The sequence below is a fragment of the Vombatus ursinus genome, unplaced genomic scaffold (assembly GCF_900497805.2).
Source record: "Vombatus ursinus unplaced genomic scaffold, bare-nosed wombat genome assembly UNPS02014821.1, whole genome shotgun sequence".
Taxonomy (NCBI): Eukaryota; Metazoa; Chordata; class Mammalia; order Diprotodontia; family Vombatidae; genus Vombatus; species Vombatus ursinus.
This window is the reverse complement of record NW_020954599.1, coordinates 30,891,073-30,916,170: the sequence shown is the minus strand read 5'-3', so window position 1 is coordinate 30,916,170 and position 25,098 is coordinate 30,891,073. Positions and strand designations below refer to the sequence as shown.

Genomic DNA, 25,098 nt, shown 5'->3' with positions numbered 1-25,098 from the left:
AAAAAAAAAAAAGAATTTCGTGGAACCCAGAGGTGCTGACCTACAGTGGTGGAGAGCTTTTCCTCATCTGGGAGATCCCTCCTATATCAGTGAAATCTCAAGGCCAATCCTGTCCCTCTCCCGATATTGATACCAGGCAGCCAATCATAAAATGCATTTTTTTTTCTTTTTCTTTTGTGAACTGGTGAATTCTTGCAACTTGTCAGGGAGCATGGTTAGTAGTTATCTCATTGAACACATGGAAGGACCAAGAATAAAGGTTACTTGTCTGTGAATCCATAGCCAAGTCACTTGACAATTCATCAGGGATGGGATTCAACCAAACATTTTGACTCATTGCCATTTTGAACATTATTTGGAGTATTGTTTCAGGCTTCCTTATTCTTGTGTTGTATTTGTATCATGTTATCAGACGTGTAACAGGGGGCATGTTGGTCTATTATGCAGATGGAACATTTGTGGAAATGAGCTGTCGATTCTGGGCTGGGAAGCTTATCAATTAATGAAAAAATGATTTTTTTCTAAGTCATATGTTTTTGACTCATGAAGTCAGATGGGTGAGGCCCTTGGCAACCCAGTTTGACATACATGCAAATAAAACCAATGATTTTACCATTCCTTTTTAAAAAATAACTATCCAAGGGGATGTGATTTACATTTGATTTACATTTTTGTTTTTTTCAAGGTTTTAGAAGAAAATGGGGAGCAAATGCCCTGCTACTTTGTCATGGTCAGCTTGCAAGAAGTCGGAGGGGTTGAAACAAAGAACTGGAGAGTCCCCAGGAGGCTCAGTGAGTTTCAGAATTTGCACCGGAAGCTTAGCGAGGTATGGATTCTTGGGGGACTTTGAGTGCTGGAATGGTAGAGGGGGAAAAATGGCCCCCGATAGCGTCCAGTTCAACTTCTTCATGGTATGAGTGGGGAAACTGAGACTGGGAGAAATTAACCTTTCTCTTTATATTAAATGCCCTGGAAATAGAGTATTATTTTTTTGAAATAGGGTATTTTCACCATGACATTTAGGAAATTTGGTATTGAAAGGAAAGCTCCTGAGAATCATGTAATTCAGGAATTTTGAGACCCGTTGGGTGACCTCCATTTTCAAAGCTAAACTCCACAGGACCTCTTATTTGCTTGAAGGTCTGCAAGGACAAAAGCTCTTTCATTTTCCTTGGGAATACATAATAACAATAATAACAATAGTAATACTGCTAATAACGGGCATTTGTTATAGTGCTTTACAGTTTGTGAAGGACTTTACAATTATTATCTCATTTCATCTTCACAACTACTGTGGGAGGTAGTGCTCTTCTCCCTATTTTATAGATGAGGAAACTGAGGCAAACAGAGGTTGAGTGACTTGTCATACAGCTAAGTAGTGTCAGACGCCAAATCTGAACTCTTGGAAGATGAGTCTTTCTGACTCCAGGCCCAGCACTTTATTTACTGTGCCTCTTAATCCAGGGTCTTATCGCCCTATTAAGCCATTCTTCCTCCATATATCCAGTTGCAATCTCTCCTGCTTTGGGTGAAGCCCTAAATACACTTAGGGCAGGTAGGTGGCACCACAGTGGATAGAGTACCAGGCCTGGAGTCAGGAAGACTCATCTTCCTGAGTTTAAATGTGACATCAGACATTTATTAGCTTTGTGACCCTAGGCTAGTCGCTTAACATTGTTTGCCTCAGTTTCCTCATCTGTAAAATGAACTGGAGAAGAAAATGGCAAACCACTCCAGTATCTTGGCCAAGAAAACCCTAAATGGATTTCGACCTCAGCAGACATAATTATAATAATAACTCACATGTAAATAGCCTTTATAAGGCTTTCTCTCGACAGCAACCCTGTGAGATAGGTGATTGTGGTTCAGTTGTGTCAGACTCTACCTGACATCATGGACTTTGTCCGTTGTGTTTTCTTGGCAAAGATACTAGAGTGGTTGGCCATTTCCTTCTCCAGTGTGTTCCCATTTTGCAGATGAGGAAAACTGAGGTAAACAGGTTTAAGTGACTTGCCCAGGGTCACACAGCTAATAAATGTGTGAGGCTGGATTTGAACTCGGGTCTTTCTGACCCCAGGCTGGGTGCTCTATCCGCTGCGCCACCTAGCTGCCCCAAACCTTCTTTTCTTTCCATCAATTGAAAATGATCTCTCCACCCGAACTGTCACAGAGAACTTTGGTTCTCTCCTTTTCCCCTGTTATAGTTAAATATATCTCCTTGAGGTCAGGGATTGTCTCATTTTTCCTCTTTCTGTTCTCAGAACAGAGGTACCCACCGTTCTGTGCACACAATGGATGCTTACTACACATGTTTGTTCAGTTGAGCTTAATTGAATTGAAAATAAATTACATCTGTTCATTGTCTTTTAGAGTCTATTATTCTGCCATAGAAGGAAATGGAACTGGCTTGGCAGAAGTCCCTATTTATATAAATCCAAACTGACTGCCATGGAAATCCTGTTTTCTTTGACATGGCTACAGATTGATTTTTCTCATAATATCTTGCCAGTTATTGCTGTTACCCTGACCAGCCTGACCTGTGTACTTTGACCTTTCCACTTTTTGAAGATGAGCGTATTTCAACTCAAAAAAAGCACTTAAATACCAACTGTGTTCCAGACACTGTGACATGCACTGGGGGTGCAAGAGACACAGATGAAGCGGTCCTCACCCCCATAGCTTACATTCCACCTGGGGCAGGTGGGGTGTGGGGAACACAAAATGCACACAGAAGAGCAACTATAAAATGTGGGCAAACTCAATAATTCAGAGTAATTTGGGGGTGAGGGGACACACTGAAGGGAACTAGGGACCCTAAGAGATAAAGCGGAGTTGGGAGCCCCCTCTCAGACTGGAGGGGCAGATGAAAGACTCCAGAGTGTGAGAGAGCATGTTGTGTCTGTGGAATTTTAAGAAGACCCATTTGACTGGAATATTGAGCACAGGAGGCCCTTTTCTGACACACGGGGACTTTTAATTCTTCATCTTTTTCTGAAGAGCAATGGCTCGTAGGTCCGCAGTATCATCTGTAAGTTCTTTCATTAACCAAGGGTACGTATCCTCATGACGATTTTTGCACGTTTCAGTCACACTGTTAAGAGGCAGCAAGGAATAATGGATAAAGAGCTGGTCTTGGAACTGGGAAGACTTGGATTCTGACCCATACTGACTGTGTGACCCTGGATAAGTCATTTGTCTTCTCTGTAGTCTAGACGACTTCTAAGAATATGATTTCCAGAGACAGTATGGATCTGCTTTGGTAGAGAGCTTCCTCATCTGGGAGTTCCCTATCCTATTTTGTAGATCTCTATGAATGTAGCACTAGGCCTGGAGTCTGGAAGACCTGAGTTCAAATCTGGCCTTAGACGCTTATTAGCTGTGTGACCCTGGGTAAGTCATTTAACCCTGTTTGCCTTAGTTTTTTCATCTATAAAATGAGCTGGAGAAAGAAATGGCAAACCACTTCAGTACCTTTGCCAAGAAAACCCCAAATGGGGTCACAGAGAGTCGGACACAACCGAAAACATATGCATATATATGCATATATACAATCTGCACATATGCATATGTACAATGTATACACATATATACACATGCATGTGTATGTATGCATGTACATACATGCACGCACACACGCATGCATGCATACATATGTCTAATCTATGCCCTGTCAAGTCCAAATGATACTCAGTCCCCAATACAGACCATACCTTCTCTTTCCCTTATCGGATGGCACAGTAGATAGAGCTCTGGCCTTGGAGTCAGGAGGACCTGAGTTCAAATCCGGCCTCAGACACATGATACTTACTAGCTGTGTGACTTTGGGCAAGTCACTTAACCCTGATTGCCTCACCAAAAAAAAAATGGATTACTGTGGTTGAAAAGATTCATAAGCCAGTGATCAAGCTTCAGATGATGCGCCTCTCTGAATGCCAGTGCTTTCTAGCAGAGTAGAATCTGCTGGAGTGTGCAATGGTCTGGCATGACCTCCAGCAATCCAAGGGTCCCTCTGGCATGGGAGTAGTACTTGATAGATTTTTTTTCTTTTCATACCTACTTTTTTTTAGGTATTATACTCCGAGATCTTCCCAACATAAGGCTGACCTGCGTGGCATGTGGCTAGCTGGTATTTTTTTTGTGCTCTCAGTCCTTTCCCCTCTTTGTGTTTGTTGGGTTTGGGTTCCTTCACGTAACACTGCACAGACATTGAGTTCAGTGTTGGACTTAGGGATCATGAATCTAGAACAGGATGTCATCTCAGAGGCCACTTAGTTTACAAATGAGGAAAGCCTAAGGAGTTCAAGTGACTTGGTCAAGGTCATGCAGATAGTAAATTTCAGAGATGGGACTTGAACCCAGGTCCTCTGACTTAGAAGCTGGGATGCTCAAGTGCATTTGATACCTAAATCATAAAAGCAAACATCTTGTTCCTATAGATTTCTCTCTAATAATCCTTGCTTTGTATTTTGACTTTTTTATAAGTTGAATATAGTTTTTTAGAATAATAATAGCTGGCATTTTTATAGAACTCTGAAGTGTTGCAAAGTGTTTGGCACATTATCTCATTTGTTCCTCACAAATAATGCTAATATTATTCCCATTTTACAGATGAGGAAACAGTTTCTAGAGAGATTAAGTGACTTGCCCAGGGTTACATAGTTAGCTGGTGCCTGAGGCGGGATTTTAACTCAGGTTTTCCTGTCTCCAAGTCCAGTTCTTTAGCTACTGCACCACCCAGCTGTTTTACTATTTAAGTGCTGGAATGTTGTTTTTTTTTTTACAAAATGAACATTCAGATGGGCTTCTGCAATAGCTGACCTAAATATCAAAGTTCTACTCTGATACCTCATCATGGTGTTTAGGTGAAGATTATTCCAGCAAAGTAAAAGCTCTGGCAGATTCTACCAATCTGGAATGCTTTGAGTATGGACCCAATATTTTTGTTCAAAGTCCATCCTTACTTAGTCTGTGAGTCTTATCGTCATAAAGTTGACTGCCAACCACTGAATGTTTTAATCAGCACCAAGTCATCTACTAAAGTGCGAAAGGGTTACTATGTCAATGTCTGTGTCAATCAATCAGTCTGTGTCAATTAATTAGTCACCAGGTAGTCATTAAGTTGTGCCAACCTCTGTGTTATTAGAAGGGTTCACACCAATAGAACTATTGAAGCTGAGAGTATTGAAGTGAGTGCTCTGGTCCTAAACTCTGGCTTCTAAACTTTGAAGATTTCAGCTTTCCTCAGGGGCCACTCTACAAAAATGCGTTAGCTTTATTCATAATTGTTATCGATTGGCCATGGAGTCATTGGTCTTGGAGTCGGGAAGCTGTCTCTTTGGTTTTCTTCCAGTCACTGCCTAAGTACTCAAATCATGAATAGGCAGAAATGAAAGGATGGTTCTCAAAGAAGAGAAAAGTGGATAGGAATTATAGGCATGAGATAATAGAAGAAGACAAAGACATTCAGATGTGAGCTGGGAACCTCTCGAAACTAGGGCTGCAATTTGGGAAAATTCTGCAGAGAAACAACAATTCAGCATCAGTCATAGTCCTAATATAATTGTTCTTGCTCAGACCCTCCTCACCTGCCCCCTTCTTGATCTCTATTCTGACCCTTCTCCAGTTCCTATTTTCTATAATTACCCAAGTGCTTTGAATGAAGCATAAATCTTTTCCTGCTATTCCTTTACAAAACAAACAAACAAACAAACAAAAAACAAACAAACCACAAAACTTTCAGTGACTTCTTGTTGACTACTAAATAAAGGATAACATTCAGCACTCTTCATAATGTGACTCCAACCTGGCTTTCCAGCATTTATCACATACTACTTCTCTTGAGGTCCTTTGTGGTCCAGCCAAAAGAGAAAACTCTCCATGCTTTGTTCTTGCATTAGTTAGCATTTATATAGTGCTATTCCCAGCACTTTACAAAGATTATCTCACTTGATTCTTACAACCACCCTGGGAGATAGGTACTATTGTTATCCCCATTTTACAGATGAGGAAATTGAGTTAGACAGCGGCTAAGTGCCTTGCCCAGGATCATACAGCTTAAGTCTTCCTTGCTCTAGGCTCAATGCTCTTTGCACTATGGCGCCACCTACCTACATAAAGTCTGACTTTTCCTTCAAGGTCCAATCCAAGTGTCACCATATTCCTGAAGCTTTCTTTGACATCCCCTTTCATCTTTCTCTTCATTCCCTATGCACTAGGTAAAAGTGAGACCCCTCCCCCCAAATTTCTCCCAGCAGCTTGCCCAGCCCCTCCCTTTTTTTTAGTTGTCTGCTCTCCCTTATTTCATAGTTACTTGTACACATAGAGGTCTTTCTCCCCTAATAGATAATCAACTTCTTGAGGGCAGGGGCTATTTTGTTTTTTGTTTTGATCCGCAGCACCAAACATAGTGTTTTACAGAAATTAGGTGTTTTAATAATCTTTTTTATTTAATATTTTATTTTCCTCCCAATTAAATATAAAAACAATTTTAGCATTCTTTTTTTTTTAATTTTGAGTTCCAAATTCTCTCCCTCCCTCCCCTCAACCCACATTGAGAAGGAAAGCAATTTCACTTAGGTTATACATGGGTAGTCATGCAAAACACATTTCTATGTAAGTCATGCTGCGAAAGATAACAGAAAATAAAGAAAAAAGTAAAGATAAAATTGTTAAATTAAACTGATTTGAAAAGGATGAGAAAGAGAGGCCAAGTAAAAGAATTGATGATTGCTTTAGAAATGCAAATATGGGCCAGGAAATGCAATGGATTTGGGAAAAGATTGAGAAAATGTAAAAAAAAAGTGGATTAATTGAAGAAGACCTAGAAGAAAAAAAATAAGAAAGGATCATCTTTTCTATGCCTCCCTCTTTGTTTTATTTGACCACTAAACCTACAGCCAGGTGAGCTTCTGGTCCTTCTGCTGTTCTCAGTTTTTGAAATCTCCCTTCCCACAAGCAACTGACAGGAAGCACCTTTTTGAGTCCCTAGTGGCTTCTACCTTTTCTTCTGGATCCCACTGTTTGTTTCATTTCTCTAAATTACCAGCATGATTCCGAACCCCGACTGCCCCGGAGCCCTCCACGGTTCAATGCCACTTTCATGCTGATTCAGTTGGTTCCTGCACATCTAAAATCCACTCTTCTCTGTCTGTAAGGGCCAGTACCAGTTTTTATTTTACACCCAACTAAAGAATCCATGCCCACCTTGTTTGTGTGATTCCTTGCTATTTCTAATCCAGCCCTGCTGTGCTAAGATGGTGGTCCTTGTGACTATGTGAAAGGATCAAACCAGGAAGAAAGGGCTGGAACCAGCTAAAAGGATTACCTTTCATGGTAGATAGATAGATAGATAGATAGATAGATCATATAGTCTATATGATGTGAGATTAAAGGCTATGATACATGATATATGTGGTATATACCATATATAGTCATATAATAATAGAATCATATATAGTCATATAAATGATAGATTTCAATATAGAGAAGATAGATAATGAACAACTATAAATAATACCTTATCTATGTATCATATATCAATATAATCATACAAACAGAATATACAATCATAAATTGTGATTATGTTTATATACGCATATGTATGTGTATATGTGCTTGTGAATTTAGAGAGAGAGAGAGAATGAATCAGTTGAATTGTAAGATAAACCCAGCCCTTGCATGGAAGAGGCTTTTCAATTGGGGCGGGGCTTTTTGGAGGGGGCTGGATGAGGATGGGAGAGGCTGAAGTGGGTACAGCAAAAATTCACAGCTCTTTCTCTCACCAGGAAACCTGCAGCCAAAGCCTTTTTCCATTTGGGGCCAGCGAAAGAGCTGGGTTCTGAGTAGCCCTTTGTTTTCCATCAGCTCTCTTAACAAACTCTGCCCACTGACTGCTGAGGAGCTCTAAATAGACTCCTTTTTTTAATAAAGTATCTTCAGACCCTTATGAAGCTGACCCAGTTTTCCAGAGTAAGCATGTTGTGCAGCTGTGGAGGATAAATGAATCTTTTTTGCCAGCTTAGCTTCTGTGTCCCCAAGCTTTCAGACAGTGCCAAGGAGGAGCCTTGTTTCTTACCCATTGAATGTCATATTCTACAGGAACTGAGGCTAGGTTGACTTTGTTGGATCCCTGAGTCTCTGCTCTGAACAAAACCTATATGGGGAAAATGTTTGGTTTGTTCTAAGATCTTAAATCTTTGTTAAAATGTACTTTCTTTTTAAAAATGTTTTTTATTCCTTTTGTTTTTCCATCATCTTTATTCCCCAATATCACTCTTCCCTCCTCTCTCATCCAGAGAGACATCCTTTACAACAGAGAAGAAAAAAACAGCAATTGAGAAAAACTAAAGGAGGAGTATTCTCATGTGTCATAATTGGGGCAAAGCAGGGCAGGCTGGTAAATGCTTAACAACCAGCTCTCCCAAAAGAACACACTTCTAAGTTTAATTGGCATTGTTAGCATTTTATCCATCACTTTCTTCTTGTTATTCAGTCATTTTAGTCATGTCCAACTCTTCATGACCCCATTTGGGGTTTTCTTGGCAAAGATATTGGAATGGCTCGCCATTTCCTTCAGCTCATTCTACCGATGAGGAAACAGAAGCAAACAGGTTAAGTAATTTGCCCAGGGTCATACAGCTAGTAAGTGTCTGAGGCTAGATTTGAACTCAGGGAGATCAGTCTTCTTGACTTCAGGCCCCGTATTGCATCCCTGTACTATGTAGCTACCCCATCACTTTCTTAAGTCTGGACAATCAGTGGGACAATACATCAAACCCTGACTTGTGTTTGCCAGTACCCAAGATGTAAATGCTCACACTGAAAATTTACCAATCAGCGGGCTTGTTGTAGCTGGCTTCTGCCCTTGCCTAGGGCCAAGTTTAGTTGATTATAATTACACAAAGGGCTGTTTTGATTTTGGTGATGGTGGGTCTTCTTTCCATTTACATTGTCGTAGTCCTTGTATACTCTGGCTCTGCTTACCTCATTTTGCATCATTCCTGTTAAGTCTTTCGTGATCTTTGTATTGATCATGTTCATTATTTCTTATAGACCAATAATACTCCATTATATTCATGTGCCATACCTGGTTTAGCCATTCCCTAGTTGATGGGCATCTACTCTGTTTCAAGTTCTTTGAATAGATGAAAGAATGAAAAACTATGTAATAAGTACCTACTATTGTGCAAAATAGTGTGAAAAGCACCAGGCTTACAAATAGAAAAGTAAGAAAGTCCCTAATCTTAAGAAACTCATTTTCTAGAAACGGGAGAGAAAAACCTAAGTTTCAGCTGCAAGTCAGCTGAGAAGACCCTATGGTTCTTAGAGTGCAACTGAAAAGCAGATACTAAGGCAACTTCTTTGATAATATTCCCACTGATGAAACTATATCCATTTTTGTGGTTGAAATATGTGACAGTACTGAGGATTTTGGTGTCAAGAACTTTTTTGTGGGGTAACAGGGGTGGGGGATATGGAGTTTCAGTACTTGTGGCTGCTGAGGAAGCAGGGACTGTACCTACCAAGGCAGTTACCAAGCTACATCTCTACAAGGGTAGCTAAGTAATAGACAAGTGGGTAGTTAAGAGGACCAGGTTGGAAGCAGGATCGGTGATCTGGGAGATGATGTTATTCCCAGGGTTCTTGGGTTTAGGATCCTGGGATGTCTCCATCTTGGTCTGAGAGGAGTTGGTGGTTTAACTTACTTGGCACATGTCTTCACCTGTCTCTCCCTCAAGGCATCTTACTGCTTCAGCTAGGCTGGCTTGCCTACCTTGTGGACAGTTCTTATCCCAAAAAAATGTGACTATGGATATGTTGGTGTATATTGGACCTTTCTATCTTTGACCTCCTTGGGTATATACCTAGATGTGGGATTACTAGATCAAAAGGTATGGACATAAAATGCATTTTCAAAGGATTAAAATCTCCATTTTTTTCTCCTCTCCTACAGTGTTTCCCTTCACTAAAAAAAGTCCAGTTGCCTTCTCTTAGCAAACTGCCCTTCAAATCTGTGGACCATAAATTTATGGAGAAGTCCAAGAATCAGTTAAATACATTTTTACAGGTAAGAAAGCTAAACACCTATTGGCTCTAGAGGAAACATTTATTCTTTTGATTCCCCACTTTCTTGAATCTAGAACCCAGTAATTTGTTTCCTGTCCTCAGTTGTCTTACTAAGAAGCTAAAAATATTTTTGGTCTATACCTTGATCAAAAATCCCACTTTTAATAAATCTTAGCCCAAATTCTATCCCTTGTGTGAGCTCCCAGCAGCCGCTGTTTGTATTATCTTAGCTGGATCAGCTCCTTTTAGAGGGCTATGTAACTCAGTGTGCCCAACTGTCCAAGTCTTAGGAAGGACTCGCTGTCAGTACTCATGGAGGGGTGGAATTTTGCCATGAGAAGTACAGTTGTCTTTATCTCCATGCAGCAGCACAATGAAATCTTGGGATGCCTGCATTTAAAAATGCAATTTTTAAATTGAATTTAATTTAAAATCCCAATTTAATTTAAAAATTAAAAAATCAACAGTAATTTTCATGTTGAAAGGTTTTCATTGACTTAGAAACATCAATAGAAAAATTGGATGTGTTGAAGTGCTTCAGAGGATGATAATGAAGATACTTTTACGGACCCATGGCAATTTACCTCAGTGGTTATTGTTGAATCATTTTTTAGTCCTACCTCTTTGTGAGCCCCATCTGAGGTTTTCTTGACAAAGATACTGGAGTGGTTTGCCATTTCCTTCTCCAGCTCATTTTACAGATGAGAAAACTGAGGCAAACAGAGTTAAGTGACTTGCCCAGGGTCACACAGTTAGTGTCTGAGGCTGGATTTGAACTCAGCAAGATGAATGTTCCTCATTTCAGGCCCAGTTCTCTATCCAGCTCCTATAGAGAGTCTGTTAAGTGATTATACAATCTAAAGTTGTCATAAAGTACAAATGCATATGTTTTATTAAAATAATTATAATCATGGTGTAGAGAAAAGAGTCCTGGATTTGGAGTCTGTCAGTCTGGGACCAAATCCTAATAATTCTGTGAAAATGGACAATTGATGTAACTTCTCTGAGACCTCTGTGTCATCCTCTGTACAATTAGAGGTTTTTAATGGATGAATTCTGGGACCCCTTCCAGCTCTAAATGACAACTTCATAGATCTAGGTTTGGAACAAAGCTTAGAACTCATCAAGTACAGTTCCTTTATTTTACAGGAAAGGAAACTGAGGCAAACAAAGGATATGTGACTTGTTCAGGATCACACAGGTACCAAGGGTATGAGACAGGATTCAAATTCAGCACTTTGTGGAATGGTTCTGGAGTCAGAAGACCAGAGTTCAAGTCTTGCTTCTCTTGTTTGCTCCCTCTGTGACCTTTACCAAATTACTTAACTTCCCTGAGTCTTAGTGTTCTCATCTATAAAATGAAGAGATTGGACCAGGTAACCTCTGAGGTCCAGCTTCAGCTCTATGATTTTACTATCTTCAGTATCCATTGTGTCACACTTCAGGCCAAATCCATGAATTGTTGGGACATAGAACCTTTTTGAAACTAGTGAACAGCTGGAGTAGTAGTTATTATTCTTTATTGCAGGGGTAGGAAAAAAAAAGGATGTTTTGGTGTTGGGAGACTTTGGCAAAGCCAAAATTCAAGCCTCTGATCAGCTGTATGACCTTGGGAAGAGTCATTTTACTTCTTTAGGGTCTAGTTTTTTTCCTTTAAAATGAGGAGATTGGACCAAGTCTCTTTAACCTTCTGGAGTTCTATGATAAGATAGGTCATAGACCTATAAAATGTCAGAACTGGGAGAGACCTTTGGGATCATCTAGCCCAATCCTCTCATTTTATAGATGAAGAAAAAGGCCCAGCGTAGATAAATGACTTGCCTACATTCACACAGCTAAATAGTGGCAAGGACTGGAATTTAGAACTCAGGTCTCTTAACTTCTGATCCAGTGCTCTTTTCAGCCATGTCAATCTATATTTTTAAACCTTAAACTTTAAATAGGTTAGCTAGGTGGCCCAGTGGGTAGAGCCTGGAGTCAAGAAGATCTGGGTTGAAATCTGGCCTCAGACACTTACTAGCTATGTGACTTTGGGCAAGTCACTTAACTTTGTTTGCTTTAGTTTCCTCATCTGCAAAATGAGGTGGAGAAGGAAATGGCAAACCAGTCCATTATCTTTGCCAAGAATACTGCAAATGGAGTCACGGAGAGTCAGACAGGACTGAAAAAACTGAACAATGACAACAAATTTTTAAAATTACTGTTTTATTGCTGTTTTCAAACATCTTAGAAGTATTGAACATACTTGCATGGTTGCACATACGTAGCTTCTATCGAATTGCTTACTGTCTCCAGGAGGGGAGGGGGTAGGAAGGGAGGGAGAGAATTTGGGACTCAAAATTTAAACAAAAATGAATGTTAAAGATTGTTTTTACATGTAATTGAGAAAAAATAATTTTCAAAAAATATTAAACCTATTTGAATAGAGTATCTGGCTAAATCAGTTAGGTAAATTTAAGGTTTAATCTTTTAAAAATGTATGTTATTGAGACATATGAGATTTTAGACCTCAGTGTATAGCTGTGAATTCCTTATTTCCTTTTCCTTTGTTCTTCCTGTCCCTGCTAGTGAGGGTTCCTCACTGTATATTCTGTATCGTAGGGCAGACAATTCTCCCTTCTCTGAATGTTTTATCCGTTTGTCTATTGCTTTTATATCTTACTGAAAAATACAAATGGATGTTAAGCTAGTGTTGAGTGCTTGGTTGAAATATGCAAGCCCATAATGATAACAGTAGCTATCTTATCAAATGAAATGATATTTGTAAAGCATTTAGCACAGTGCCTGGCACATAGTAGGGATTTAATAAATGCTTATTTTCTTTCTTGTAAAGCACTTGAAGGTTTGCAGAGCACCTTCCATGCATGATTTCATTTGGTCCTCACAACAGTCCTGTGACGTAGGTATTGGAGTTATTATCTCCATTTTATAGAGGAAGAAATTGAGGCTCCAAGAGATGAAGTGTCTTTTTCGATGGTCACTTTGTAAGTGCTTCAGAGAGAGGATTTAAACCCCAGTCTTTGACTCCAAAGTTGACTATTCCAGGCTCCGTCTCTATAGAGCTAACATTTATGTAGCACTTAAAGGTTTGTAATAATTTGTTTGATTTTCTTGACAATCCTTTAAAATAAGCAATATTATTATGATCCTCATTTTGTAGATGAGATAACTGAGGCTGAGAGAAGATATTTATGTGGGTTCAAATAGCTAGTAAATAGGAGAGGTGAGATCCAAACTCTGGTGATAGGATCATAGATCTTGAAACCTGACCGTAGATTCACAAGCATCACATAATCCAAACAAGGAGGGAACTGAGGCCCCACGAAATTGTGTGTTTTGTCTGAGGTCACACAGGGAATAAGCATCAGAAGTGAGATAAGAACCTGGGTGATCTGATTCAAGAGTCAGAACTCTGTTCACACTGCCTTCTGCCTTACATATCTTGCTCCAAGTACAAGGCACCATGGGCTCCATCTAAGCCAGTGCTGGTGAGGAAAAGAATAAATTGCAATCCTCAAAGCAGCAAGTTGTAATCCTAAAAAGGGTCTTGATTAGTTTTTTAATCCAATGGAAACTGATATTTAAATACTTCAGTGATTTATTTTTCAAATGATCCAATTTGAAAATTCAATAAGATCTCATTAGTAATGCCCTTCAGTATCTTACAGATCTAGGTACACCACAGATTGAATGATAACTCCTAAATAGCCTAACCACATGGTGGAAGTCTGAAATTCAGTCAGCCTATAAGGCTTGTGTTAGTTCTGTCCCCAGTATCAACAACCCAAAGTGTTGATACCCTCTGTGTGTGTGTGTGTGCGCGTGTGTGTTGTGTGCGTGTGTGATTTGTTTTTTAAGAAGGCTTTTTTTTTTCCCATTGTGTTAAGACTTATAGCACCTTGATATCATAGAGCCAGATTTTCAATTGGCTGTATTATTCATGGAAAGAAGCTTTGTCTTTTGTCTGAAGACTAGCCCAGCTAAGTTCAGAGAGGCTCATAAACAGAAAGTTGTCCAGCCAGGAGATGAGGGATTATTTTCTGTCATAGAAACCCATGAAGACTGTCTGCTAAGGTGTGTTGGAATCATAATCTATTTCAGGGCTCAGAGCATTCATGCCTTTGAAACCACCAATCTTTTAAAATCAATGATTGAAAAGACTCAGAAATATGCACAACTCCAAATAGAAGATTGTTATATTTGTCTTTGGGGTGTGTGTGTGTGTGTGTGTGTGTGTGTGTGTGTGTGTGTGTACTGATGCTTCAATAGGTGTAGAACAGACATTCTGAGAATTCACTTTTAACAAAACAGCTGTATTTAGTGGGAAGATGATTCACAGAAGGGTATACAAATGTGCTCCATTTTCTCCCTCCTGATCCTGGCCCACTTCCTCCCTTAGTGTGAAGGGAACATAGAGTTCATCTCCCAAATAAAAAGCAATGGGCTAAAAGGGTTAGCCTGTAAATCCTCCCTTGGAACAGGGTGAGGTATTTGGGTCTCAGAATACATCTCCTTTGGAACACTGACTGTGTGCAAAAATAGGAGAAAAGAGATTTTTTGCAATGCCAGCAGAATAATTGGAGTTGTGATTCAGCAGTGAGGATTCTAATTGTCCATATGGGGATGAGGCAAGGACACTGTGCATTCCTTAAAAAATGAAGGCATCATTTACCTTGGATAACCCAGCTTCAAATAACTGGGACTTGTCTGGGCATTTTTTCTTCACAGAAGAAGACAAGACTTTAGGTTGAGGAGAAAGAAATCATGGACAGAACCATGGATTTAGAGTTTGCCATCTGGTCCAACCTCTTTGTTCATAGATGAAGAAACTGAGGTCAAAAGACATTCAATGACTTGTGCAGACTCACATACGAAACTATATAGGGCTGAGATTCAAAGCCAGTTTGTCTGATTTTCAAGCCAGTGCTCCTTCCTCTGCCCTACCCTGCCTTAATTCTACCTATTTGCTTTCTCTTACAAGTACCTTCATGACATGACAAACATGAACATATCAGATATCTATATAAAATACATATAATTACACAGGAGTGACTCTCTTTTTCCTGCAGAAACTGCTCTCAGATGAAAGGCTATGTCAGAGTGAAGCACTTTATGCCTTCTTGAGCCCTTCTCCTGACTACCTCAAGGTTATTGATGTGCAGGGGAAGAAATCCACATTTTCATTGTCCTCATTCCTAGAAAGGCTTCCTCGTGACTTCTTCTCCCATCAGGAGGTGAGTACTGGGAGTCTGAATGCTTCTTCACACAGAACCCTGGTTGATCTTTCAAAGGACAGGGTAAAATCAAATGACTCTTACCCTCTGCTTATGACTTTCCACTGCATTGGACAACCATTTCCAACCTTCAGAGAGCTCACACTTTAAGTAAATTAGATGGGGCGACCCAGTTCTGCCCATATGGGCAGCTAGGTGATGTAGTGGATAGAGTGCTGGGTCTGGAGTCAGGAAGACTCATCTTTATGAGTTCAAATCTAGCCCCTAACACTTACTAGCTGTGTGACCCTGGGCAGGTCACTTAACCCTGTTTGTCTCAGTTTCTTCATATGTAAAATGAGCTGAAGAAGGAAATGGCAAACCACTCCAGTATCTTTGCCGAGAAAACCCCAAATGGGGTCATGAAGAGTCAGACAGGACTGAAATGATTGAACGATAGACCCAGTTCATTCGTAGAGATACATCTGAAGTAATAAAACTTCATCAAAGATACCCTATTAATGAGAAATGTTGGTGCTACTTGTTGGAAAGAGTTTCAACACCAGGGAGACTTTACTGGTGTTCTGACTTAAACACACATGACCTTCTTTACCAAGCAGCAACAGGAATAACCACTTGTTCAGCACCTACTTGTGGACAGCACCATACTAGGTATTAGGGAAAGATCAACAGACTGAGAAAAAGAGTGACTTAGCATTACCACTAATCTAGCCATATGGCCTTGAGCCAGTCCTGTAATTACTCTGGGATTTAGTTTCCTCATTTTAAAAATGAGTATAATAATGCTGACACTATCTATTTCTTAAAGTAATTGTGAGAAAAGTGCTGCTGTAAACGGTAAAAACTTATGGAAATGTTTGTTGTTGTTATATGTTGTATATCAGATGAGGGACCTAGCATAGTGTTAGAGAGCTAGTCCTAGGGTCAGGAAGACCTGGATTCGAGTCCCACCTTTAACACATATTGGTTATATGATTCTGTGCTAGTAATTTACCTCCTCTGTGCCTGTCTACGATGGTAGAAGGAATTTCCCCGCTGGGAATTCCCTATGCCAATAAGATAATAAATACAGTGTTTAAAAAAAAGGACAGATTAGTAGTATATAAAATATATACTTTAGGAATTTAGGGGAAGGAGTTGGTACTGAGGACCCAGAATAATCAGGGAAATCTTTCACAGAAGAGGGAAAACTTAAGCTGCTTTTTGAAGTATGATAAAATTTAGACTAAATGTGGAGGAAAGTAGAGCACACTCAAAGGAGGCAAAGGTGTGGAAGTAAGCATGCATATGGAATATTCAGGGAACAATGAGTTTCTTTGACTGAAGTTCATATAGGGAAGTAGTAGGGGAAAAAATGTTACAGCAGAGGGCCTTGAATCCAATCCAATCCACTAAATATTTATTGAGTAACTACTATGTTCTGGGCACTGTGCTAAGCACTGGGGATACAATTAATAAAAAAAAAAGACAGTCCCTGCCCTCAAGGAACTTCTAACCTAATGGTGGGGAGGAGAGAGACAGCACACAAAAGAAGGGAGGAAAGCAGTAGAGGGGAGAGACCAGAAGCATCTTTTTCTATGGGGTTGAAACCAGAAACGAAACAAGTGTAGAGAGAAGTGGACCAAGAAGCCCAGTTGCTGTCCTCTGTAAAGGAAGGCACTGGAAGAAGTTTGACACTCTGCCCTCCAGGCCTCCAGTCAGAGGGGAGAAAGGGATGAGGGATGTGGTACCAGTCATTACTCAAGTTAACAGCCTGATGATGAGATTAGAGATGCTGAGCTTATCCTGGGAAGGACTTCTTGTTCTGTGGAGCTGAAACCAGTGAGAGCAGCAGATGTAGAGTGTAGTAGAGAACACCAGACTGTGGAGTATGACTTTTATGCTCTAATAGGGAGGCATTGAAAACTTTTGAGTAGAAAGGAGAGAAATGTTGGCATGTGTAAAACCGTGCTTTGTAAAGATAGATCTGACCATAGGTGGTGCAGTGGAGAGAGCGCTGGACCTGGAGTCAAGAATATCTGTGTTCAAATCCATCCTTAGACACTTATGAGTTGTGTGATCCTGAGTAAGTCATTTAACCTTTGTCTGCCTCAATTTTCTCAGTTGTAGATGATAATAGCACCAACCTCCCGGGGTTGTTGTAAAGACCTAATAAGATAATATTTGGTAAGAGCTTTGCAAACCTTAAATTATTATACAAAGGTTAGGTGTTGTTGCTGTTGTTATCATTGTTATTATTATGGGAAGAGATCAGAGTCAGGGACAGCAAGTACTACATAGTCTAGTTACCAAGTTTGATCCTTCAGTAAATTACTGCCTTGTCTTTAAGCCAATGGAGTACTTCTCTTCTACCCTCCCCCAGCTCTTACTATAGTAGATAAGCCATGTGGCATCTCTTCTGAAAGCTGTCCTCCTTCCTCCCCTTCCCTTTCTACCATCAGGCTGGATTGGATTTGTTTAGACAGAAAGATCTGGAAGTGAGAAGCAGTTCTCACGCAGTAATTTTATGATCCCAGAGAAGAATTCACAGTATGACATTAGAAAGTGTACACACACGTGTTCCGGCCCATATGCAGAAACCAGACCTTCTGCCTATAAATGAACACAGCCTCTGGTGCTGGGAAAGCTTGAGTCATGGCTTAAAAAACAATGAAGTTAATTTGAAAACACTTTGTATTGAGTTGAAAAACACTGAGTTCAAAACCAATTAAATTTTCCAAAATCTTATGGTGCTTTTGTTCTCAACTCTATGAGAGTAATTTTTAATTTTATTGTTATTAATCCCCTGACTTAACTCCATAGGACTTTTAAAATTACCTTAATTACTTTGATCCTTGAATCAAATTAAAAAAAAATCATAGTAAGAGCAAACATTTCTATAGTGCTTTACTAATTTTGTCTCCCTTGATCCTCACAGCAGCCAGGAGGTAGGTGTTGTGATTATCCCCATTGTATATAGATGAGGATACTGAAGCAGACAGAGGTTAAGTGATTTGACCTGGGTTACACAGCTGGGGCAGCTAGGTGGTACAGTGGATAGGATACTGTGCCTGAAGTCAGGAAGACTCATCTTCCTGAGTTCAAATCTGGCCTCAGATACAACTAGCTGTGTGACTTTGGCAAGTCACTTAGCCTTGTTCACCTCAGTTCCTTGTCTGTAAAATGAACTGGAGAAGGAAATGGCAAACCACTGCAATCTCTGCCAAGAAAAACCCCAAATGGGGTTGCAAAGAGTTGGGCATGACTGAAATGACTGAATAATAACAATGAGAATGTAAAACAAATAAGTATCTGAGGCTAGATTTGAATTTAGGTTTTTCTGACTCCAGGTCTAGTGCTGTATCCTATCTACCCGCCTACCCTTTTGCAAATTAGCAAGTTTCTGACTGTGTGAAAAAGAGAGGCTTCTTTTCTGGAGAGCTTCTACTTCAGTACCTCAAAGATTATGATTTTATACCTGGAAGTGAGTGGTCTTTCTGCTCGTGCAGGTCCTAACCCCTTTGTGCCTCAGTGGATGCCCTTAGTGACTTGCTGTGGCCAAAAGAATTCATCCTCTAGTGTCCATATTCCTCCTGATGAGCCTTGCTGAACTTAGCCAGGCTGTTGGCTGGTCCTCAGCTCCAAACCCTGTTGTTCCATCCATCCCTCAAAACTCCAGCTTTGTAGGACCCCTCAAAGCTTGCTCTCTCCTGGCCTATCTCTGTGCCACCATGCGGCAGTGGAGGAAGATGTCCACAGAGTTGACCATCTGGTTCGATCTCCTCACTTTACAGATGAGGAAATTGAAGCCCAGAATCATGAAGGAATTTGTCCAATGTCATAGAGGTCATGAGTGGCAGAACTGGGAGTCAAACCCAGCCCTTCCAACACTAACTCCAGTTTTCTTTCCCATTATGCTACAATGTACCACTTTGTCTCGACTTTAGTGGAAGCTACAGAACAAAATATGGGCAAACAGTAAGGAATTCAAAATGTAGGAAGCTACGTAGATATATTTATTCCCATCCATGAGTAATTGTTTACCTGTGATCTTACTGTATCCCCAGGAGGAGACAGAAGAAGATAGTGACCTGTCAGACTATGGTGATGATGTAGATGGGAAGAAGGATGCTTTGGCTGAGCCATGTTTCATGCTGATTGGGGAGATATTTGAGCTTCGAGGAAGTAAGCTTCTTGCTTGGTACATAGTAAATGTTGGTAGTTGAGATAATTTTAAAATTAAAAAATCCAAAAGTCCATTGATTCTTAGATGAAACTAGTTGATTTTTTGCATCAAGTAGCTCTGATTTCCTTAGAACCTTATTCTGAATGGCAGAAACAAAAGAGTGCTTTGATTTTCAGGGCTATAAGTACAGAGGTTTTTTTCTGGGTTATATGAAGATTAATAATACACAACATAGGATACAAATACGTATCCACTAAAATTTATTTTTAAACTAATTTAAAGGTTTCTGGGATTGTTGTGTCTGAAATGATACTTTATTGAGTACTGATGTTTTTCATTCTTACTCTGTGAAATGACCAAGATATTAAAGTCCTGCTCTGATGTCCCACTGTGACATGAAGGTGACCTTGAGTCCTCAAATGCTATGCCAATGGAACCTAAGCTCTAGGAGGTCCTACCAAGCTAAAAAAGCTTTGATTGTGGGCTCCATGATAGACTGTGTCTACTATTTGAGGACCTGTCTAGGTAGAAATGGGAAAACTCAGCACCAGGAGGTGGCCATAGAGTGATAGATTTCTTTGGCCCTAGCAATAAACGAAAACCACCTACTGAAGTGTGGAGGGGCTGTGATGTGGAGATAGGACCCATGCAAACAAAATTGTCAATCTCTAAGCAAGCCAGAGCATTCTACAGATAAAACAGCAAGTAAAGACTGAGCAGATGTGCATATAGGTGCACAGCATAATTATGGGCATAATGGCAGATATGATAGAATATGAGCTGTGTAGCTCCTGCCGTGTAGGAACAACCATTCTATTCAAATCCAGCTGATTCATTTAATTAAATAACCTTTCATGAAATGCCTTTCCTGTGCACTGCCCTGGATTAGGTCTAGGGGGAGATACAGTAATAAATAAAACTTATTCCCTAAGGATGTAGATGATGCAATCTGGGAAGTAGAAGGATGTACACTGGAATAACCATAATGTCAAATAGTACATAATAAGAGCAAGTATAAGAGGGATACTAAGTCCAAACTGAAGAGATAAAGCCAATGTACATGAAATGCCGAGAGAACAAAGAATTGTCAAACTATGTGACACAAGCATTATGATGAAAGTAGTGTGTGGGGTTCAAAGAAAGGAAAGATCAGCATAGACTAAAAGAGGTAGAACAGCTTCATGGGCTTCACAGGGTTTAAAAGGGCTTCAGGGGTCAATTGGTTAGTCTTAACAAGAACTTGTTAAATGCCTACTATATTTCTGTAGAACAAGAATTGTACTAGGTGTTGGGGAGACAGGCAAAAAGAAGTTGTTCTTGCCCTCAAGGAGCTTACATGCCATTCAATGTAAGGCCTTTGGATAGACAGAGGGAAGGGCAGAGTAATGTTTGGTAGAGGTACACTGTGAGTTAGTCCAATTAAATTACAGTAGTGGCAAATACATAATAAAGATAATGATGATCATTCATATGGCACTGAAGAGAATAATGATGGGAAAAGTGGTCAGATTGGAATAGGGATATATAGAAAAGAGTTGTGCTGAATATGATTCAATTAATGTAGCACTGAGGTGCCAATTAGAAGGTAGCAAAAGGAGAAGATATCAAAGGCATGAAAAAAAATGTTAAACCTATTTATACCCCAAAGAGTGACTGAGAAAACAATAACAGCTGAAGACCTAAATGTCTACTGTCCCATTTTTATTTATACATAAATTAAGTGCATCTTTGATGATGGCATTAGTAGGGAACAAGCAGGCTTTTGGGAACTGTGTTCAACAATGGAATACCTCACAATTGACTGAAAGATGTAGAGAGTATAAGATCCCATTGTGCTTGCTTGTTGATTATGAAAAAAGAATTCAAGTGACTCAATTGGACAAAACACTAATTTGCAGCCTCTTTTACACCAGGGTATCTCCCATCACTAGATCAAGATCAATCAGGATTATTTGGAAGATATAACAGAAACAACCTTTTTTTGTTTTCTCAGTGCTTATGAACAGTTCCTGGCACATAATAGGTGTTTTGATGACTTGCTGATAATAAATACCAAGTGAGACACAAATAGGGAGATGCTCACCAAAAGTATTTACCACATTGATGGAGGAGAACCAGCACAGAGTCCAGGCCAAAGAGAGATTCTCTATGACTGGTTAGATGTGGATGACATTGTGTTGTCCAAAGACATTGCAGAGTGCCCTGGAAAAGATTCAGAAACACTAAATGGAGGTCGGCCCAACCATCCACTCAGGAAAGACCAAATGGATGAAGAATGTCAGATTTCAACCCTATGGAGACTGTCCAACAGTATGTACATTTAGGATAGACAGTAGGAGTTGTGGACAGAGTTTAAAAGGAGTTGGTGAAAGTGCTGGATTCTTTTTAGGAAATTCCAAATTGTTTCCTGACCCCAAGCAATTGATCCCATCAATAACAGCAAAGGCTCATTTTTTCAATACAGACATCTTAATGGTGTTGCTGTGTAGCAATGAGACCTGGAATACCACTATCTCTCAAAGCATCACCCAGAGGGCAGAGGAAAGGCCCCAGAAGGAGATAAGCATGTCCTAACATATAACTAAAGAGGAACTTCAAAGCACAACAGGAGTAAATACAAAGCAAGGATTCATCAAGGCATTGTATGACAGAAAGAGAAGATGGGCTACTCATGTATTAAGAATGACAAGTAGATGTCTGAAGGGCACCACTGGTGACCTCACAGTGTGGGGAGAAAGTAAAGAAGGTCTCTGGAATGTTGGGTGGACATGGGTGTGAGTCACATGGCTGAGCAGGTGTGGATGCCTTGAGATCTGTATCACCAAAGGGAACTCTGGAATCAATGAGATCACAGATCCATTTGACTAATAACCATTCACATTTCTATAGTACTTCAAGATTTACAAAGTTCACTTGTCATGATAGCCCTGGGAGGTAAGTAGCACAATTGTTAGTGTCCATATATTACAGATGAGGAAATGGAGGATCTGAGAAGTGAAATAATAATAATAATAATTATTATTATTATTATTATAATAACTAGCATTTATGTAGCACTTTAAGGTTGGCAAATCACTTCACAAATCTTATTTCATTTAATCCTCACAACAACCCTGGAAGGGAGGTTCTATTTTTATCCCCATTTTATAGATGAGGAACTGATGCAGGCAGAGGTTAAGTGTCATGCCCAGGGTCACACAGGTAGTAAGTATCAGAGGCGAAATTTGAACTCAAGTCTCCTTGACTCCAGGTCCAGCTTTCTATCCTCTATCCCCCATGCCACCTAGAAATGACTTACCCAAGGTCACATACCTTTTTTTTTTCTTTTTGGCTAGGCAATAGGGTTAAGTGACTTGCCCAGGGTCATACAGCTAGTTAAGTGTCAAATGTCTGAGGCCAGATTTGAACTCAGGTCCTCCTGACTCCAGGGCCGATGCTCTATCCACTATATCACCTAGCTGCCCCTGTCACATACATTTATCAAGGATGTTGGTGAGGCCAGAGAATTCCAGATGAATAGCTGTTTGTCTCCATGTATTTCCATTTTCTGGTCACAGAAGGTGTAATTTGTTAAATAGTACCAGAACTATGTGAAATAGTTAATGTTCCCCATCTCTCTTCCCCAAACTGTACATTTTGTGCTCAATCAAAGTCCAACCCAAGGAAACTTGGCTCATCACTTCATGAATCCTCTAGACACAAACTATAATGTGGGTTTTTGTTTTGTCTTATTTTTGTCTATTTGTTTTTAAAGCCAGGAAAGATGATAGATCTTTTCCTGAGATAGAGAAGATGAAGTGACTTTGCCTCAGACAAACAACAAGCCAGGGAAAGAACTCAATAGAACACCATCTTACCATTTGCATACTTGGATATCTGCTTCCGACATTTCAGGAGAAAATAAATAGAGTTCTTTAGTCCAAAGAATTTCACCATCAATAATGTTTTGTCATAGCTGCAACAACAGCTTTCTTAAGGCAGCTAAGGCCTGGGGCCAGTGGGGAGGGGGAAAGGAGGGAGCAGGGAGATATTTTTCATGCTCCATGTTGGGGAAAGGAGAGGAGGAAGCAGGCCAGAAAGGGGGAGAGGCTGATTGAGTCATTACAGTCGGGGACTCTCACTTTTGTCATTTTATCCCCAGTGTCTCACATAGAGTTAGTCCTCAGTAGATGCTTGTTGATGGATTGATTTCTTAGGTCAGAAAGACAGAAAGGGGTCACCATAACTGTCTTCTCAGATAATCAAGCATGTTAGATACTATTTGTTGAATGCGAATGTTCTTGAATCCTCTAAGGATCATGTCTTTCTCTCTCCCCTCCTCTTGCCCTAGAAAGGCATAGGGAGATTGTTAATTATCCCTGACAGACATACTCCTCACATGGCCCCATTTTTTTTCATCAATTTAGTAGTGTCCACCTCCTTATTACCACATTTGGGGTTTTCTTGGCAGAGATATTGGAGTGGTTTGCCATTTCCTTCTCCAGTTCATTTTATAGATGAGGAAACTGAGGCAAACAGGGTTCAGTGATTTTCCCAGGGTCACATAGCTAGTAAGTGTCTGAGGTTAGATTTGAACTCAGATCCTCCAAACTCTAGGGCCAGCCCTCTATGCACTATACTACCCAGCTGCCCCCTACATGGCCTCATGCTATCCCCCAAATGAGCAGATCTCTATAATGCCAGTCTTCTCTGAATTCTAGTCAGTTTTCTGGTATTTTTTAAGAACACAGTTGTCTGGGAGACTGGGCCTTTTTAGAAGAAATCATTTTTATTGTGGAGTTTTTTTATATGATATAGTTACTCATTATTTTCCACCTTTCGCTCCATCCCCCCACCTCCTTCTTAAAATCCTAGTACAAAATCTTCATGAATCCACCAAACTGCAGAGTTGAAAATGGACTCAGAAGCCTTAGAGCATAAGATTCCGAGCTGGAAGAAACTTTACTTACATAGTCCAGCTTTCTTGTTTTAGAGATGGGAAGGTAAAGGCCCAGAGAGGTCAGCTCCCCAAGGTCACATAGGTAGCAGACCCAGGATTCAAATTCAAATTCATAAGAATTAGAACTGGAAAGATGTGAAAGGGAGTATAGAAGCCACTTAGTCTAACCTCATCATTCAACACATTAAAGAATGAAGGCTCAGGAAAGCTAAATAATTTGTCTGTCACACAGGTAACATGTAACAGTGGGGATTTTGGCCTGGGTTCTCTGACTGTAAATCCTTCACAATTCCAGTCAAATTAACATCATCTCGAGTTTCTGCTGTATTAATTCTACCATGTAATTAATTTTATGGCTACCTGCTAAGGAGGGAACAAATGGTCTACAGCCCCAAATACTGCAGAAAACTTTTTTAAAAAGCATGTAGGTTGATTAAAAAAAAAAAAATCACCCATCAGATTTCATCCATGAAATGCCTTTGGACACATTGGTAAGAACAGTTGGATCACTTATCATTAACTCTTCCACAGTGATCTATTAATAATAATAATAACAACAATGGTAATAAAACTACCCATTTCTTAGTTAAGGGAATCTAGGTATCAGGTAAACAGGTGGGTGTCTTAAGGGATGATGTGTGGTAGATACAAAGACTCAGGGGACACAAGAAGCCCATGCCCCTCAGTTGAGAGGT

The 25,098-nt window shown here is 40.0% G+C and overlaps 1 protein-coding gene across 3 annotated transcripts in view; it reads left to right on the top strand.

Annotated features, from left to right (window-relative positions):
• Positions 1-25,098, top strand: part of SNX25 (sorting nexin 25) — a 235,498-nt gene that overhangs the window by 192,439 nt on the left and 17,961 nt on the right. For all 3 annotated transcript variants that reach the window (XM_027837342.1, XM_027837343.1, XM_027837344.1), the window contains 4 exons: positions 686-826; positions 9,953-10,066; positions 15,135-15,299; positions 19,346-19,463. In XM_027837342.1, coding sequence (XP_027693143.1) covers positions 686-826; positions 9,953-10,066; positions 15,135-15,299; positions 19,346-19,463 — 538 coding nt within the window. The remainder of the gene's footprint in view (positions 1-685; positions 827-9,952; positions 10,067-15,134; positions 15,300-19,345; positions 19,464-25,098) is intronic.